This window comes from Zootermopsis nevadensis, unplaced genomic scaffold (assembly GCF_977971745.1).
Source record: "Zootermopsis nevadensis isolate Lab colony 2312 unplaced genomic scaffold, Znev_1.0 Znev_ptg000013l, whole genome shotgun sequence".
Classification (NCBI taxonomy): domain Eukaryota; kingdom Metazoa; phylum Arthropoda; class Insecta; order Blattodea; family Termopsidae; genus Zootermopsis; species Zootermopsis nevadensis.
In genome coordinates, this window is record NW_028259145.1 from 1,806,799 (window position 1) to 1,822,838 (window position 16,040).

General features: G+C 37.0%; 1 protein-coding gene across 2 annotated transcripts in view; it reads right to left on the minus strand.

Annotated features, from left to right (window-relative positions):
- Bruce (BIR repeat containing ubiquitin-conjugating enzyme) overlaps window positions 1-15,782 on the minus strand; it is a 101,952-nt gene extending 86,170 nt beyond the window's left edge. The window contains exons 1-6 of one of the 2 annotated variants that reach the window (XM_087348367.1): window positions 15,634-15,782; window positions 15,171-15,487; window positions 9,843-10,024; window positions 8,211-8,345; window positions 5,101-5,345; window positions 2,129-2,257 (exon numbers count right to left, since the gene is read on the minus strand). In XM_087348367.1, coding sequence (XP_087204493.1) covers window positions 2,129-2,257; window positions 5,101-5,345; window positions 8,211-8,345; window positions 9,843-10,024; window positions 15,171-15,375 — 896 coding nt within the window. In that variant the 5' untranslated portion in view covers window positions 15,376-15,487; window positions 15,634-15,782. Of the gene's footprint in view, window positions 1-2,128; window positions 2,258-5,100; window positions 5,346-8,210; window positions 8,346-9,842; window positions 10,025-15,170 lie in introns of both variants that reach the window. The other variant, XM_087348368.1, reaches the window with a different exon arrangement.
- Between the last annotated feature and the right edge of the window lie 258 nt (window positions 15,783-16,040).

The following is a 16,040-nucleotide window of genomic DNA, read 5'->3' on the forward strand; positions in this document are numbered from 1 at the left end:
CTACAAAATTTCTTCGTTTCTCCATAATTTTAATCTCATGTGAGACACCGGCAAAAAACTGTATTTGCATAAAGTGGATGGCATATTATAGTAAGAATATTTAAGAAAGTGCTTTCTACCTACAAAGAATTTCTTACCTACAACAACATTATGACTTTATCATACATTTCATTTCATCACAGACTTGTGTAGTTAATTCCATCTAATCCAAAGCCTAGCTCAGTTTCCTTACTGACATGTAAAAGAACTTAAGGTACAATTTGGCTGCACGCGACAGAGACAAGCGACAGAGTTACGAGACAGAGACTGGTCGCTTCCTGTCTGCTCTCTGTACAATCGTATGAAGTACAATTACGAGCGCGAGACAAAGCACAGGGGACCGCTCTCGGACCAGTAGTGTCTCGCGACGGGCTCAGGCAGCACGTGTGTTGTTGAGTAAAATAATGGCAGAAATTAAATTTACTGGTGACCAAGATGAGCAATTGGTAGAATTAGTAGCAGAAAACCGACCACCGACAGAAAGAACCTTCTTCACGTCTGGTTTTGAATATTGAACTCATAGGTTTTCTTTGTTTCTTTCGCAACAAATAACACAGCAACACATCATCATCTTCTTCTTATTCTTCAAGTAACCTTTTTAGAAGCATTTGTGTACTCATTTTTCACAGAATATGTGCACGTATGTCTCAACAAAACAAAGAAAACAAACACTTTGCCACATGTCTCGGTCGCCACCTCAGTAGTGTGTGGGGACAAGCTGCGATGTGTCTGTCCCCCGCCTCAGTCGCTTGTCTCTGTCGCGTGCAGCCAAATTGTACCTTTATACTTAACAATACTTAATGTTTTTGAGTTATAAACAATGTCCAGGCACCTACTCATATTAATTCCAATAAAATTTAACCGAAGTTCATGAGTATATTAAATTGCAGTACTTTTTCTTAACTTTCCATGCTGAAAGAAGCACTACTGGTTTCATGTCAATTTGTATTATCTCAAACAGCACACTGTTCAATACATACAAAATATAACATTTTGGTGCAGATACAAGATTCTGATCATTAAAGAACTTGTCTCTTCTGAAACACCTTCAAGAGAAAGTTTCTGTCCAATGCATCATTCTCAAAGCATGGAATATGATGGCTCTTACAAAGAGATGAATAAGTGTAAATTACAGTGCAACCTCCATATAATAAGAACTTATTTGGGGAAAAAAGTTAATTCTAATGGGTATTCATAATGTCTGAAAACAGCTGAAATGCATAATCTTCCAATCTCCTAACTTCTAACTACATATGACACAATACTAATATCACAGAGATATGAAAACAACAAACAATAATTAGCATCCTCAATGTTTTGAACAATATCTCAATCTCAAACAAAATGTTAAGGCTTGCTTTATGCAAGCAGGCAGTCACTGACAAAGGAAAAGAGTACATTCTACAATGCGGACTTTCTTCTCCTAGACTACAGGTTCACAAACTGTAGATCAAAAGCACATTTTTGGGCCACGACCATAAACAGCTTTGGAAGCAAAACCGCAAGTACAGCTGATGAAAATGTTATGAACCAAATATGCATATAATTTTGTACAATAATTTTATATGATGAGTTGCAAACTCTGTTTCCCGATCAACAATAACTCACATTTATTCCACTGTTAAAATTTCTGAGATCAAAAACTTAAAAGGTATGAAGGGCTAAAAATGTTAATGAATTCTTGTGTAACTGATTAAATTATAGTATTTGTAGTCAATTCCCCGCACACTACACTGCTTTACTACTTTTCTTTCTTGTCCATCAGCTTACATGGTGCTTAATGTGCCCTGGAGGAGTGAGAAAGATAAGACTAAATATATAATATAAAGATATAAATAACGATAAAAACCTGAAGATGATGCAATAATAGCATCGAAACATGTCGTTAATAATAAGTGCCGAATAAATGTAACATCGTAATACGATGAAAAGCGCTATAATTTTAACAACAACATTTTTAAATTAAGTTTGTGTATAGACTGGAATAATAAATACTTACTTAGTTCAACACAAACATGACGCATCTAAGCTACAAATTAAATATTCAGAGTTATTAATGCTTCATGTTTCAAATCCCAATGTCACTTACCACGGTTCATCTGTTGGCTCCCAGCAAACAAGGCAAACATTGCATGTGAAACACATAGCACGGTCATCCCCTGTAGAATTGGGCTGGTGGTAAAACCCTGCTTGTGCCATTTGGTCTGGTAAAGCCCACCTAAAACAAAATAAATTCTTGCCTTATAAAATTTTATCTGCTTCATAAAAATATAGCAACACACACGACTTTCCTTTTAAATGTAGGCTGCTTAAAGTTATACAGAATAACAATTCACCTTCTGAAGCAGCAGTAGGAAAAACTATTTAAAAAAATGTGTTTAATGTATTTTTGCACAAACACATAAGCAAAGCTTCCTGATTATTTCAACACTGCTCATATACCATAATTATTTTAGACGGCTTATATAATAACGAAAGTTGCAAAGTTATTATTCTTTGTTCTGTAATGACAGTCAAAAACAGAATGTATGATCTGGAGCTTCCGCTGCGACTAAACATGACAAATTCTTCTCTGGCTGTCAGGTGGTCAAAAGGTGTAAGAACAAACATTTCGAGAAATATCTTCGTCATCAATAGGACACTCGGTATACAGAAAAGCCACACACACGGATCTATACCTCCACACAAGGTCTGAACGCCATCAGGCACAGAAATGGACTGTACTAACTACTCTAGTACAATGTGCCAGAACACTTTGTGAAACTGAAAGTCTCGAGCAAGAAATTCAACATCTGAAGAATGTAATTCAGCAAAAACGTGTACAACTACAAGGATATCAGGCGAGGTCTACGACCAAAACAGAAGCCAAGATTAAAAGAGGAAAAGCCTACTGGTATAGCTGTACTATTATTATTATTATTATTTAGTGTTCTGTGTGACGACAGGTCCATATGAACAGGATCCTTCCATCGGACTGGGACCTGTTCATATACGTTCTTGGCAGATGATCCAGAAGTGGTTTGCCATTGCCTTCTTCTGTGTGTGAATGGAGTAATTGTTGGGATGCCACGGAGAAAAACTCCGTGTTGCCTAGACCACGGCCTTGCCCAACACAAGTTATAAATTCGGGCTCCGCCAGGAATCGAACCCGAGACCCCAAGATTAAGAGGCCAGCGTTCTAACCGCTAGACCATTCTAGCAAAATATAACATCAAAACTGCCCACATTATATGAAAGAAAAATACACGCATGCTCAGGGCCGGTCAAGGATGATTTGGGTCTGAACGTCCCTGGCATGTACCAAATCCTATATCAATGCACTAAAGTAGGCCAGACTGGGAGATCCATCAAGGTTTGATGTAAAGAGCATATAAAACATATATTATTACAAAAATGGAATGTTACATACTAACCAAATGTTAGATGCAGTATGTTAGAAAGACAATACCAACATTCATATACACAGTCATGAAAGGTAGGTTAATTCTGGTATCTCAGAAACAAATGTTCTCAACAAATCTGGTCTAGAGCTCATAGTCATCTATATTTCTGACAACAGACTGGAAAATAAGATTTAGAATTAAAGATTTTAAACCAATCAGGGCTACAACATCCCTACCACCCACAAAAAAAAAATCTATGTGCTATAATAATTTCTACAAGCCAAAATGATCTGGATCTCAGAATTTACCAATTCCTGATCATGCACATAACATTAACCCGTTGCCGCGGAATTTTTAAATACCCCGCATTTACCGCTGTTTTGCTATGATGGCGGTGGTTTCTTTTAAATGTCCATTTAAATTTTGCTGTAAAATACTTTTTTTCCATAACTTTTGAACTATATGAGATATGAAGATTTCTGTCTTCCGGGTTATTGCGCTGTGTAGTCTGGTCGATGTTAACCAACCAAGTTAGTGGTCTGGTTGGTTCTGGCCGCCAGAACCAACCAGACCACTAACTCGGCCCCTTTCAGGGCCTTTATCCATACAACTAAACTCACCTTTCTCTCTCTACTTTCTCTCCCTCTCCCACTCTCGCCCATGTGCTACCATTGGTCCACCCCCATACCTGCTCCCATTGGCTCGGGGCAGGCTACACCTTTCACTTCCCTGCCTATAAAATCCAACTCCTCACACCCTATTGGCATATTCATCGCCCTGATGACGGAGGCAGTATGACCTCTGAAACGTTGGTTAACATCGACCAGACTACACAGCGCAATAACCCAGAAGACAGAAATCTTCATACTCACCGCTGTGAGAACCTCAAGTCTTACATATATGAGATATAATTATGAATTTTTCACTGAAATCCTCTTAAAAGATGGTTTTGTAATCTTACCTTTTAAGATGAGCACCCTGTGTGTGACCAATTGGAGCAAGTGGATCAGAATTTGAGTTTTGTGTGGTAGTCCTTCAAACAGCCATACATACACAACCCTACCAGCACACTCACTACACTAATAAGTCCACGTAAATTTCGTCTACTGTGACATCTTGCCACTTCTTAATCCTAGATCGAAATGTGAGAGGATGGGCACTTTTAGGAATTTCCTGCTGAGCATATCTGTTGGTTTGATCAGCTATGTGCTTGAAAGTTTCTCCACTGAGGGAGGGTGTTTATTTTTAGACTCCCAGGTAGTCGCTGAAGGGATTTTCAACAGGGTTGCCGGATCTCCACACACACAGAAAACTTTCCACAACAGAATAGTACAAACCTCATTACGCTATCATTATTAATTACAAAGTTATGAGCTGCAGAAATTAACCTTACAGCCGCCCGTACAGTGCACCGACATCCTCTGATATTTTAATTTAAATGCCTAACGAATTTGTACGTTCATACGCAAGCAAAGGTTAAAATGTAAAATGTAAGTATCATGCTCTTACATTACAACATATATTATGATTAATTAAATCACAGACTACAAGAAATAAAGGCAACAAACAATGAGCTGATAATCACTGTACTATACAGTACACATATACAATAATTATGAAACCACATTATTTTAAAAGAAGTGCATGTACAATACAATGAAATTCAACAGTTACATACTTGTAGTTCATATGTGGCCACTTGATGAAGGTGTCCCTGCGAGCTGCTTCACTGAACATGAGAGCTCTATCAGCTGGTACTCCCTCGCTGGAAAATGTTGGCAGCAGGCAATTCAGTCGCTCATTTATGGCTGATGCTATTGATAATGCTGGTATATGACGGTTCTGACGCTTCAACTCCTGAACCATCCCAGCACATACAAGTTTCAGAGCACAGTGAGGGAGCTCCAGACATATTGAATTCCACTGCAAGTAAATTCCCAAATAGAACTGAATGAATAATAAATAACTACTCAAATAAAAACAGCCATGCGAAAAAAGCAAACAAAAATTAAATAAAGGTTTTATAAACAATAGCAAACAGCGAGTAAACAAAATAACTTGAAGTCTAAAAATCAAACAAGTTACATGAGTAAAAACAAAATAATTTTAAAACATATTTATTTTTGGTTCTAGGTTATTCAACATCACAGTCACAACCTCATAGGTTATTCATAATCAATATTTTTTGTAGGTTAAACTGGAACCAATCGAGCAAAGTCAGTCAGCCAGCCAGCCTACTTTCATGGTATTATCCTATGTTTGCCTGGAGAATCTGAGTAAAACAACAAAATGCCATAAGTCAGAATAGCTAGTCACCAGCCAGAATATTAAATCTTACACCTCTGAATTACAATCAGATGTTGTCTAAAGGTTTTTGACGAAGGTGTGTGATTAAAATGATGAATATTCTTTGACATTTTCCTTCAATAAAAAAAAACACAATTTCAGAAGCTGGCTCTACTTTTGTGATTAGATGAAGTCGCACAACCTAAAGGTGGCGACTGACTTGTAACATTTGCCTGTAATGTAACGTGTTACAAATCGAGCATTACACAAGTGAAGACAGCGAACGGAGCCGCTCGATGTGAGCCGCTCACGCTCGCGGGCGCTCCATCGTGTTGTCGGTTTTTTCGCGAATCCCTTTGAGTGTTACATTACAAGTCAGTCAGTCAGTCGAGCGGCGTCGTACGAGCTTTCACGAGTTCTTTAGATAAGAGTAGCGTATTAAATGAAACAAAGATAACACAACCTCCACGTCCGACATATTGAATGAAATGAATGGAGCACACATGAGCACGGTCGAGCCGAGCGTTCAAAACGAGCATTCGATACGCCACACCAGTTGTGGTGTAATGTAACATGCTCACCGCGAATGTTACATTACAGGCAAATGTTACAAGTCAGTCGCCACCTTAATAAGCTGGGGTCCATTAAAAAAAAATAATCACAATGTGAATATAGACTTGTATTTGGTTACAGCACCACGTCTAGGGATTGAGATTAGCGTTTAACAGTGGAACCAATTGAATAGATTGTATGGTTTAACAAGATGGTGGAAGCACAGCCAGCTTATAAAATATGTTTTATATTAATAGACAAAACAACATGTCCAAGAAAATACAATAGTCAGATATGTTACTGCCCCACTTCCTCCTTTGGCAACAGGTTTTTGGATTGAACTGTATGTTAATCTGCAAATATTATTAATCATAATTTATTCCACAGGTCAACAAAATTTTATAATTGTCTTTCCTGTGCATATGTTCCTTTTCTTTACCCAGAGAGATTATTGAGAAATATCTAGTTCTCTATTCTCTAATCTTTAAACACTATTCCAGAAAAATTAAGATGTTCTGGGGGGAAAATGATGACTTATATTTTCCTGTAAATTCTTTAATCCACAGGTTCTCAATCAATGACAATGCATCCTGTACAGAAACAAGTCTTGCTAATGTTATCAGTATATGGCCGTGAGCTACTCTGATGGACATTTAAAGGGATGCATATGAATTACAAAACAAACAAAACCTGATAATCTGATTACTCAACTAAGTCAGTGTCAAATAACCCGCATTTCAATAAAATGCCCTAATGTATGACTTCGCAACCCACGTCAATTAGAAAGGGTGAATGTGACCCAAGGTCTGGCCAAGAATGAGAATCCCTGGATTGAAAGACAAGAAATTATTATAAATTGTTATACAATTTATTTTCATCTTTCTAAGTGTAATTTCCACTAGTAAAAAGCTATCCCATTATGCACCACGCAGGCACTTAGGGGGAAAGGTGGTATAGCTCCTACTCAATCTCAAGCTCAGTACAAGATGGGAATTTCCACTCATACAGCGCCATATTGTCGGTGTCATAGAATAAGTCATTAACTGGTATTTTTATCAAAATCCATTCAAAACTCCAACTTTTGGACAGCTGCCAAGTTCTTGTACATTTTGTCACACACAAAAGTGTGGATGAAGAGGTCCTTCTCAAAGCCAAATTCTGGTTACTCTTGATGGCAGGATGTTAAAGGTGCAAACTGGGGTGGACTCTGTGTCGGCATGATGTGTCTACAATGTAACACTCAGGAGCATTTAAAAAGTTGATAAATGGTATGGAATGAGGACACGGTGGTACTAGTGATATTATAAACATTTTTTATACTAAATAAGTACGAAAGGCTACAAAAAAGTGAACCACTGGAGAACAAGTTGTGAACTCTTCCCAGAAGTAACAAACGACGTGGTGTTAAAATAAATTATTCCACTACGTCAAATTTTGTATGACTTCCATATAGGATTTCTATATAACAAAGACAGCCACAAATCTGACACTTTGAATTCTATTACAGGGATGTTATACTGTAAAAAACCAATGTTATAAAATTAATGTTTACGGTAAACGATTAGAATTAAAACCTGTGATGGAAAAAACTGCATCCAATGTCAGAAGAAACAAATACTAAGATCACAATAACATATCATTATTATTAGTGCACATAATTAAATATTTAATATGGAAGAATTGCTAGTCTTCCAAACAAAATACAAATGCAATCTAACAAATCTGTATTTAAATGGACTACAATTATTATTAAAAAAACAAATTGGTTTGTGGCTGAGAAACTGTTTTCCCTATTTGAATGTGACATGAGCAATTTTATATTAACAAAAAGCCGACAATTTTAAGGCATGATACTTATGGGATACACATCTGTTGCATTAAGAAAAAAAAAATAACACTATGCATTATATGCACTTTTATAAGGCACACTATAGTAATAGTTAATTTAACCTTCTGAGCTTTGGTCCCTTTCTTTGGCTTTCCCTGTCCTTCCTTGATTTTGTTCCCAAGCTCCTGCAGAACTTCTGCTGTATGATCAACCCCTGGTAGTTCAACACACCTCAGACTGTGTTGCAGTAAGATTGCCTGTTGAAAGGAAGAAATTCTTACTATTATATCACATCACTCAAAACATGTAGTAGACAGGTGGGGCTAGAAGTAAATTCAGAAAAAACTAAGTAGATGTTAGTATCTCGTCGTCAGCAGACAAGCGGGCAAAATTATCTTAGGGTGGCTAATAAATCCTTTGAAAGGGTTACAAAGTTCAAATATCTGGGAATAACAATAACAAATCAAAATGACACTCATGAGGAAGTTAGGAGGAGATTAAATTCTGGAAATGCTTGCTACTTCTCAGTTCAAAATATTTTGTCTTCCAGTCTGATTTCTAAGAACCTGAAAATTAAAGTATACAAAACAATAATCTTGCCTGTTGTGTTGTATGGGTGCAAGACATGGTCTCTCACTCAGAGGGAGGAACATAGATTGCAGGTGTTTGAGAATCGGGTGTTGAGGAGGATATTTGGACCTAGGAGAGAAGACGATGGGACATGGAGAAAACTGCATAATGACAAACTTAAAAATCTGTACTCCTCTCCCAGTATTGTCAGGGTGATTAAGTCGAGAAGAATGAGATGGGCGGGGCATGTAGCGCGCATGGATGGGACAAGGTGTGCACCGGGTACTGGTTGGGAAACCTGAGGGGAAGAGACCTCTGGGGAGACCTAGACGTAGATGGGAGGATAATGTCAGGCGGATGTATGGGAGATAGGAGTTGAAGGAGACTGGATTTTGTTGGCCCAGGACAGGGTCTGGAGGAGGGCTTTGGTTAATTCGGTGATGAACCTTCGGGTTCAGTAAGCCATCTAGTTAGTTAGTTAGTTAGATCACTCAAAAGATGACCCCAATCAGGATTCTTCTTGAGATGCTGAAGCTGACATCCTAGATAGTCATGAAATTCCCCACCTTTCATGAAATGCAAAGGTTTATTATTCTAATCATAACAGGTGCAGGTTCCTTATCGAGAAGCCAACAGTCACTCAGCTAGTAAAGAAATTCCCTCACCCTTTAATAAACCCAAAGGTTCATTCTTACATTCAATGAGCTAACCACTGCAACCTATCCTCAGCTACATGAATCCAGTCCACACCCTCAAACACTATTTCTTAAAGATTTCTGTCTTCAGGGCCCTGATGACGGAGGCAGTATGACCTCTGAATCGTTGGTTAACATCGACCAGACTACACAGCGCAACTACCCAGAAGACAGAAATCTTCATAACTCACCGCTGTGAAAACCTCAAATCTTACTATTTCTTAAAATCCAGTCCAGTGGCGAGCACGCTAATCACTAGTCCACCGAGGATGACGGAAACTGATTATGGTCAATTCAATAATAAAATTGGTTCCAGAGGGAACCAAAGAGATCTAATCACATTCAGTTTCACAAGTAGGAATCATGAGACAAATCAACAAAGTCCTCATAAGCACAACAACGACCATATCCCAACGCAATCTATACTATAGAATATGCTAGTAAAAAAGGTAACGCAATTTCACATGCTGTACATAAGTTATAAACTACCTCTGACAGCAACAACTCCAACTTCACAACATCATCTGGCTTGGTGACAGGTGTCTGCAGGATGGTATCCAACAATAGAACACCATTATAATCTCTTCGGACACCAATTCCTTTCCCATCGGTGAAAAGTATCTTATCATGACAAGGTAGGTACAGGCCATGGAGAATACCTTCTCCTTTTCCTGAAACATAAATATCTACTGTAACATATGAGCTACTTAAATGTGAATTGATGAATAAGATAATCAACATCTACAACTAAAGATTGTTCCCTACATTATTTAAAGATGCTGTATTAACTGACAAGGTTATATAGTGCAAAATGAGGTGGAGAAATAATTATGGTTTGTGAAGAGATAAAGGATGCTGGTGGACACACCTATTTGAAAGTACTGTTCTGGAATATGCCTTAAAATTGACAACTATTATTCATATTCAGAAGAGATCAGGCTAAAAAACAGGTAGGTATCCTGTTCAACCAACTGCCTTATCATAGCTATAACCTCAGTATTATACTTAGTCCATTACATTAACAAATTACTTTTTAAACATACCATGAATGTCTTCACAAACTTTCTTAAACCTAATGATACACCTACTGTTTGCAACTGTAATCTTGAGACTTGCACAGTGAGGAAGTGGGGTGAAGGAGGGGGGGAGGAAAGATAGTGTCTGCTATGCTTTAATGCTTCAGACTTCCTGCATTCCTTGCAAGTCTCAAGATTATAGTAGCGAACAGTATAGCTGAAAGGCTCTGTAATTGTGTCGTAGTAGTACTAAGAACGAGGAGGCTAGGGCTCGATTTTGGGCTGTTACGCCATAGTAGTAGTAGTAGTAGTAGTACTAAGAACATGACTACTGCTTCAAAAACGAAGACAATAACCTGAAAAAATGTACATGATTATTGCAAGTTGATAACTATAAACTATAAACAAGAACATGAACTGGTATAGATAACATTTAAAGGTATCTTGTGCTTATGTATGACACTTGTCTGCGATCTATGCACAAGAAGGAATGTGAGGCCAAGGAACTGTAAATCAAACTTAGATCTGCTACATGAAAATATAATAATCAAAGTAGCTTAAACAACACTTCTGATAATATGTATTGGTATTATACTAGTGCTACTCTGGAAATCTGTGTTTTATGCACAAATTATAAAAGATGTGTATTTTACAGAAACTCCTTAACATTATGTACTTAGTGGGATACACATGATGACCAAATTACAGAAGTATAATATATTAAGATTATATAACCAAAATCTTTTAAAGAATTAAGTTATACAAAGTAACAGTGACATTCCACAACAAATCAACAAAGAAAAGAGATATTTTCAGCTTGACACTTCCACAATTGTTGTTGTTGTTGTTTTTAATGAAGTCCCAATAAAGATAACTTATTCCTGCTAACTTTTCTGCTTCGTGGCCACTACATTTTTGAGAGAAGATATCCAAAACTGTAAAACAACTCAATTTCTTGGCACAAGTTGTCAAAAAATAAGTATCACAACTTCTGCCCGATATGAAATAGAGCTAATTTCATACTTATTTCAAGCTAATAAAATGCCCTTTTAAATGACCTATTACACCAATACATTCAGCACAATTATGTTTTCAAAGTGTTCAAATCTGACCATGTAATTCATAAAATGCAGTATTTTCATGCTTTTGAAAAAAAAAATACAATGTATGCAAGTATTATATAAAGCATATGCAAATATCAAGTCAGGCCTGCAATGAGATTGGGTTTTGTGATGCAATTTACTCTGAAGAGCCACTTCACTTGTATTGATGAGGCAACTTCAAGCAACATTTTTTTAAAGACTACTAGTTTCAGCAAGATGGGGTAACAGTGCATACAGCAAATTCAACAATGTAAATGTTGAGTAAGTTCTTTGGAGGTTCAATTATTTCTCAAAACTTCTGACCCCCTTGATCACCAGACCAATCACCACCAGATTTCTAAATCTGGGGGCATTTTGAGGGAGAATGTATAAAAACACAGCCCAAACACACACCAAAAGAACAAACAAACTACTGAGCTGTGCATTTCATGTGTAAGGAATGGGCTGCATGACTTTTCAGTCATCCTGTGCTTATCAGACTTTGACTATACATTCATCTTTGCATTGCAGAATTACTTTGGCACAAGGTGTTCATCCTCATTGTACCGCAGAAATGTTATTTACTCAAAATTGTACATTTTAATATATGTTGTTTATATAACAGTTATGTGACTAGAGAGGAGTAATTATTTGAAGCGCATGTGGTCATTCACTGTAAGCTAGCATGTGCATCTAGCTGCTTAAGTGTTCCAGCTACACATAGACATTTTCCATGGAAGTTTCATAAAAATGACATTCAACAGTAATACCAAATTCTTCTCATGAAAATACTGACAGATAAAACTCCTATTTTTGTTCTAAACATCAGATTCATCAGAGAAGAAACCTTCTCATCATGATATAGTCTGAAATTAGCACACAGTTAGTGTTGTTCAAAGTGCAGTCTCCATTCTTGAAATAAATCACAAAAGGGTGAATTGCAGCTTGGGCATAATTCCAGTTAAATGAGTTAACTTCATACTGCAGAATAAAAGAATAAATGTCAGTAAAGTCACACAGAACAATATACTCAATTAAGTTGAGGACTAACTTGAGTTAATTTTGGAAAGTTGTCATGTGTGTTGCTATATATAAATATGCAGCAGAATGCACTATTCTTCAAAGAAATTGTCAAAAAAGTCTTCCACTGAATGAGTAATAGTTTCTGATGTTGATCTGTCTGTTGTTAACCACTGCCTGTACATCACTTCATCTACTGTATTTAATTCAATGGGATATGTAAGCATCTATTTATAATGAAGGATATATGACAGTCTTTGTAGGAAATTTTCATAGTAGTTGACCCAGCTGTAAATTCTGTCAGTTCACTTCCCACCAACATAAATTTTGAGATGCCTGTCTTCGAAGTTGTAGTGCCATGTAGTCAGGTAGTTTACCAATGTTTCAACAGTCCTTGCTGCCTCCATCATTAGGGTGACAAGTTACTCATCACCCTGATGATGGAATGTTGATACACTTCTACCAGAATACATGGCAATACAACCCAGAAGACAGCCATATCAACATGGACCCAGAAAATCCTCCTTTCCAAATCAGGGCAACTCACTGTCAAAGAGTTGCTATGTCATTTACTGGAGATGCATAAATCAGAGCTTTTCAGTGTGCCCAGAGATAAAAATTGACTTTGTTTAAAGCAGGGGCCATTCAGTATGCCCTCATCAACCAATCATCAGGCAGAATACATGTGGTCCAAGAATTCTGAAAATGTAATGCTGAAATATCATTTTCTAATACGCATTAACTGTTACTCTTTGTGACTAAACATTGGGACCTACCTAAACAATGTCAACAGTGTCTGCCTACATATTAAAGACTAAGTATTGTTTTTGTCTACATTGAACAAAAGCATGAGGATTTTCCTCTGCCCACAAGTAATTGTGCAAATTCATTATACCATTCCTGATGAAGACTGTTTCATCTGTAAATAGCACTGAAGGAACACAGAATGAGAAAATGTTGACAGAAGATGTCTTGCTGGCAGGGCTGTGGAGTCAGAGTCATGGAGTCGGAAGCAATTTTAGGTGGAGTCGGAGTTGGTAAAAATGTACGGACTCCAACCTCGATATAAAATCTTAAGAACAATTTCTATACCGTGTGAGCCGTCGACAGTCTCACGCGAGATTCAATGACTCGTTGAGCCACATGGTGTGAGAATTATACTTTGTAACTTTGGCTCCGGTACCTTAGGAATACAAACTGTCTACAAATCAACCAATTTCTGCAATAACCTTTAGACGTATATTTAAACATAGGTTATAAGTCTAAAAAGTAGGCTGATGATTCATGTGGTGGTGATGAACTCTCTTATGGTGCCATTTACTATTTTAGTAGGTTTACCCTTATTAATAATACATATTGGCTTTCATGAAGGAGTCGGAGTCAGAGATTTTAGCACCAACTCCACAGCCCTGCTTGCTGGAAAGTCAGCTGGACTGACCCTGAACTCTCTGCAAATGGCAGAAATAGATGCAAAACAACATTTGCAGTAGATAATACCACCATGTCTTAAAGAAAAAGTATGTCATCACTTAGAAAGGAGGCTTTTCTGGACTCAAGCTGATATCAACATTTTTCATAGTTGTGTGCAGAACTCACTCATACATTCTAGCCACACCCTCAAATTAATATGCGCAGTATTTCTAGAATCATTACTCCCAGCTACAGGCAAGAGATTATTGATACACAGCAAGAAATTCTTAAGTGGTCTTAGTTTTGAGTTACACCACAGCACCTCAGTCACTTAATAGTTAACATGCAAGTACAGCAATTCTGATAACTGTCACTAATTTCAAAGTAAAAAAAATACTACAATTACCAGTCACTTGACTGGCAAACCAATCTCCTGAAGATAGGAGAAACACACTACACATATCAAATATACTTCAGACAATAGTTTCCAACAAACAGAACTGTGGTGTACTGAACCAAACACTGTCACAACCCCTGGAAAATCTAGATTAATTTCATATCAAGTTACTGCTCTCAGATGTTCAGAAAGCATTCTTTCATTCTATAAAGTGTAAAATAAAAAACAATACTGAAAACCAGTCACAGTATGAGGCTGAATTTTGTAGCGATGCAGATGCACTGAATACTTCAATTCACAATATGTTATCAGAGTGTATAATTCTGTATTACAGAAACACTCAAAATTTTCCAAACCATTTCACAGCACAAAATTACATCTACATATAACAGATCCTGGTACAAAATATAGTAAAAATATTCACAACAAGAAGTATAAAATATCTTCAATGTCATTGACATAATAAATGTTACAGATTATATAAATGTTAAGTAACACCATGTCTTATACACTAAAATCCTCTGACTTGTTCAGCAAAAAGACAAAACTGAAAATGTGCAAAATATTTATGAAAGCTATTTCATCTAAACCCCTTGCGAGTAATGACACAGACAAGTGGTACATATTTCTGGTGACAATATGAAATCATGCAGTTTAATGTAAGCGAATCATTACAAATAATACCCTTTTTTTAAATGAGTCACAGAGAGAATATTTACAAATGGAATGACTGAACATGCTTATGTCTACAAACTATGCAGGAAATAAATTACTTCTGTACTTCCGCTAAACCTATATAATCCTGTTACGCAACATCAGAATTACCACTTTACACATAGTTACTGAATAAGATATTGCCTTCGACTGCTTTCACAGTCAACGTGTGACATACCTGATAAAGAACTCTTCTGTAAAATCACGCCTGAATTCACGTCGACTACATGAACTTCTGACGTTTTTGTTGAAACCAGTATAATATTTAAATTAGGGTGATAAATAATACTCTTCGAATCAGTATCTACATTTAAACAACCGTCTTCACACAATTTCCACGGATCGTCATCAGCCATTTTGCTTCTTCGGTTCTCGCCCCCCATACTTATGTAGTCATGTGATCATAACGTCAATATGTTCTTCTTCTACCTCCTTCGTTCGGTTCCACCCGACTGTACTACCCAAAGACACCTGCGTAGATTCACTGGTTGACCACTGGTAGACCAGAAAGTAACATTCCAACAAATTCCTTTATTTCTACGTTAAAACAACAGTGTTCATGAATGCATTGAAACAATTAAAACGTTCCTTCCACAATTATTCAGAGTTCAATGAATGTGTTTTATTTCACATTTCTTTACCATTATTCGCTCCATATTGTAGAACACAATGCAAGGCAAAAATAACCCTACAATTCCTGGCGTTTGTCGAGGGGTGACACTGGAAAGTGGTATGTTGAAATGCTTACTAAACTCCTGAATAAGAAACTGACGACCCTAACCGACAATGATACCAGAATCTCTGATCGGAATTTGGGGAAATCAACGCTTTATGCTATGGCCAACCTACTAAACGGGAAAGAAAAGTCCGGAGTAGATCAAAGAAGCAAATGTACCTTTGTCCAGCAGCAGACAATAACCGTTGGCCACACACAGGCTTTTACCGTCCTAAACTAACCAGTAAATAAATAGTTATGATTGAAGGAGAATATCACGTGTGAAGTATAATACGATATATGCTAGCCTATAACTATATTTTAATAAACTAT